We start from the raw sequence: 2,498 nt of genomic DNA, 5'->3' as shown, positions 1-2,498 counted from the left end.
TTACTCCCAAGTTTTCGCTGTACCTATTTATGCCTATAGAGTCAAACTACTCTATATTTTCATTTTCTATTTTATAAAATAACAAGTTATTATATTACAATATAACATTTTGCTAATAAGAGATAGTGAACCAGAATATTGTTTTAAAACCAAGAAAGCAAGGGGGTCTTTCCTGTGTATAATTAAAATTCTACACTGAACACTTGACTGATGACATAACAGAAATCTACAGAGCAGGGATTTGCTAGATTTCTATCTTTATCTTTTCTCTACCTCAAAAGAAAAACCAAAGTAAGATTTTCATTCTGGAGTAAAAGGAAGGCAAAACATTTACTTTTTCCACACATTGTGTAAAACTTTCATGAAATTTAAGTAGGAAAAAAGTATGTGATCAGTACTCCATAACTTCTTTTTGAAAACAAAAATGTACAATGACAACACTTAACACAAAAGTTGAATTAACTTTATTTCCCCTACAGTCAACAACTTCTCTGCATTAAATTTTAAAGCAACAAAGTAAAATAAAATCCCCCAAATGACAAGGTATCAGAAATCCAGATTTAGTTATATTTTGTGAAAAAATGTTTAGCCATTTTATTGGTCTGTAAAAGAACCATCATCTGGGTCAAAAATGAATTCTATAAATCAAAGAATATTCTACACCTTGAAAAAGAAAATCAGCAGTAACATTCTCACTGAACATTGTAAATTTCATTTTTCTTCATAAAAGGTACATACTAGTCTATACTTTTCCACCAAAAGCAGTGGTGTGTTACATTATTTAAAAAAAAAAGTTATATCCATATTCTGTGGCAGGATTGAAAACCCTCTCACTTTTACTAACCTGGAAAAAATTTTCAAGTCTGTATAAAGTTGCCTATAAGCTGGAAAATGAACATGTTCAATTTCCATTTATTATTTTAGTGCATTTTTGACAACTGTCACATTTTTAATAAAAGAAAATGTATATAAGCACTAAAGAGTGTTTCATCAAATGGTTAAGGTATTAGAATATAGAGCAGAGAACAAAATTATTATGATGAATAAAACTATTACAAAGTGAAAAAAATCCAGGCAAAGTTTACAAATCCTTTGTCATTCTGAGGAGTCACAGAAAATGAATTTGGATACCTAAGGGGTTTTTCCTTTAACTTTTGCATGTAAACACAGTCCCAACCTCAGTACTGAAGGACCAAACCCCTTGCTGGTAAGCAACATTCTGTGCAGTTGCCATGATTTCCAAAGGATAGAAATTTAGCCCTTGAATGAACAATGTATGAAATGTGCTCTATAAATACCTGTGAAAACAACTGCTAAAAGCAGTTACACTATAACAACATAAAACTATTTCAATCATTTAGCTACTCAAGAGGTCCATATTTGAAACAGCAGCTTCTTACAGCTAACATATGAGACAGATAATGTCCATTTGATGAAACATTCTTTGTACTAGAGAAACATGAAAATAAATATATTTCAAGGAAGTATAATTTCTTTTCTAATACCTTTTTCTCAGACCTGTACTGGTTTACTGTTCAAGAAGCTCTCATCAGTTTTTGTCATTTGTATTTTACATATTGCTATGTAGGTAATTGAAATAAAATGCAGGTCTTGTAAAAGAATAAAAACATTGACAAGTATGCATGTGCAAGGGACCAAATCAGAAGGTTCTTTGGTGCAATTAGTCCAAATTTTCAGATTTAAAGGATAATATGTACCAATAAAAAAAATCCGCTGCTAGACATTTGCAGCAGTGCTCTGTCTTGCTTCACATTACAAATCGAAAACAGTTCTTCTCAATAAACCAATTTTATTTTTTTAAAATCAGGCATTACTGGAAAACTGTGTACATTAACCTGGACCAGTGATAGTTCTGTACCCTCTGTTGCTGTGAAACATGACATGAGCTAAAGGCAAGACCGGTTCTCACAAGGACAACTGCTTCAAGTCAGGAACCAGAACAGTGCGTTTAAACAGTCTTCTTAGATATTTTCTTGCCTTTCTTAAAAACTAGCTTATTCTTAATGTAGCCACGCTTCCTTTTGGTAGTCTAAAAAGAAAATTGAACACACTGTATTAGCACAGGTTTCTAACAGTAAAGTATCTATACATATATACATGAACACTATCTTAAGTTAACCCTTCCTATGAGTGCATTCCTTGAACAGTCAGTGTGTACCCATTTAAATGGGACTAGGGCCCTAGCTTTAAAATGAAAGGATTACCAATGAATCCCTCACCATCAAGTACGTGAATCCCTATCTCTCCTCTGAGCCACTAAATGCTTCACTATAACAATTACTCAAACTTCGAGGCATGATAGAATATAACATTAGATGAAGAACTTAAAAAATGGTAATACTGCTATTGGTTTAACGTTCAAAAATTATGTGTCAGAAATACAAGTTAGTTAGTAACTTTTGGAGCCCCAATTTTATCTGTAAAATGAGTGACTTCATCTAGAAAACTGAAAAAAAAAATCACTTTGCATATTTTCT

General features: G+C 32.0%; 1 protein-coding gene across 1 annotated transcript in view; it reads right to left on the bottom strand.

Moving 5' to 3' along the window:
* Nucleotides 1-441: 441 nt before the first annotated feature.
* The window catches only part of Stt3b (STT3B, catalytic subunit of the oligosaccharyltransferase complex), a 103,471-nt gene continuing 101,414 nt past the window's right edge, over nt 442-2,498 (bottom strand). Inside the window, exon 16 of the mRNA XM_004634227.3 lies at nt 442-2,050. Within this exon, the coding sequence (XP_004634284.1) occupies nt 1,970-2,050 (81 nt within the window). The 3' untranslated portion in view covers nt 442-1,969. The remainder of the gene's footprint in view (nt 2,051-2,498) is intronic.

The sequence above is a fragment of the Octodon degus genome, unplaced genomic scaffold (genome assembly GCF_000260255.1).
Source record: "Octodon degus isolate 3935 unplaced genomic scaffold, OctDeg1.0 scaffold00059, whole genome shotgun sequence".
NCBI lineage: Eukaryota > Metazoa > Chordata > Mammalia > Rodentia > Octodontidae > Octodon > Octodon degus.
This window is presented reverse-complemented; position numbering and strand designations above follow the sequence as displayed.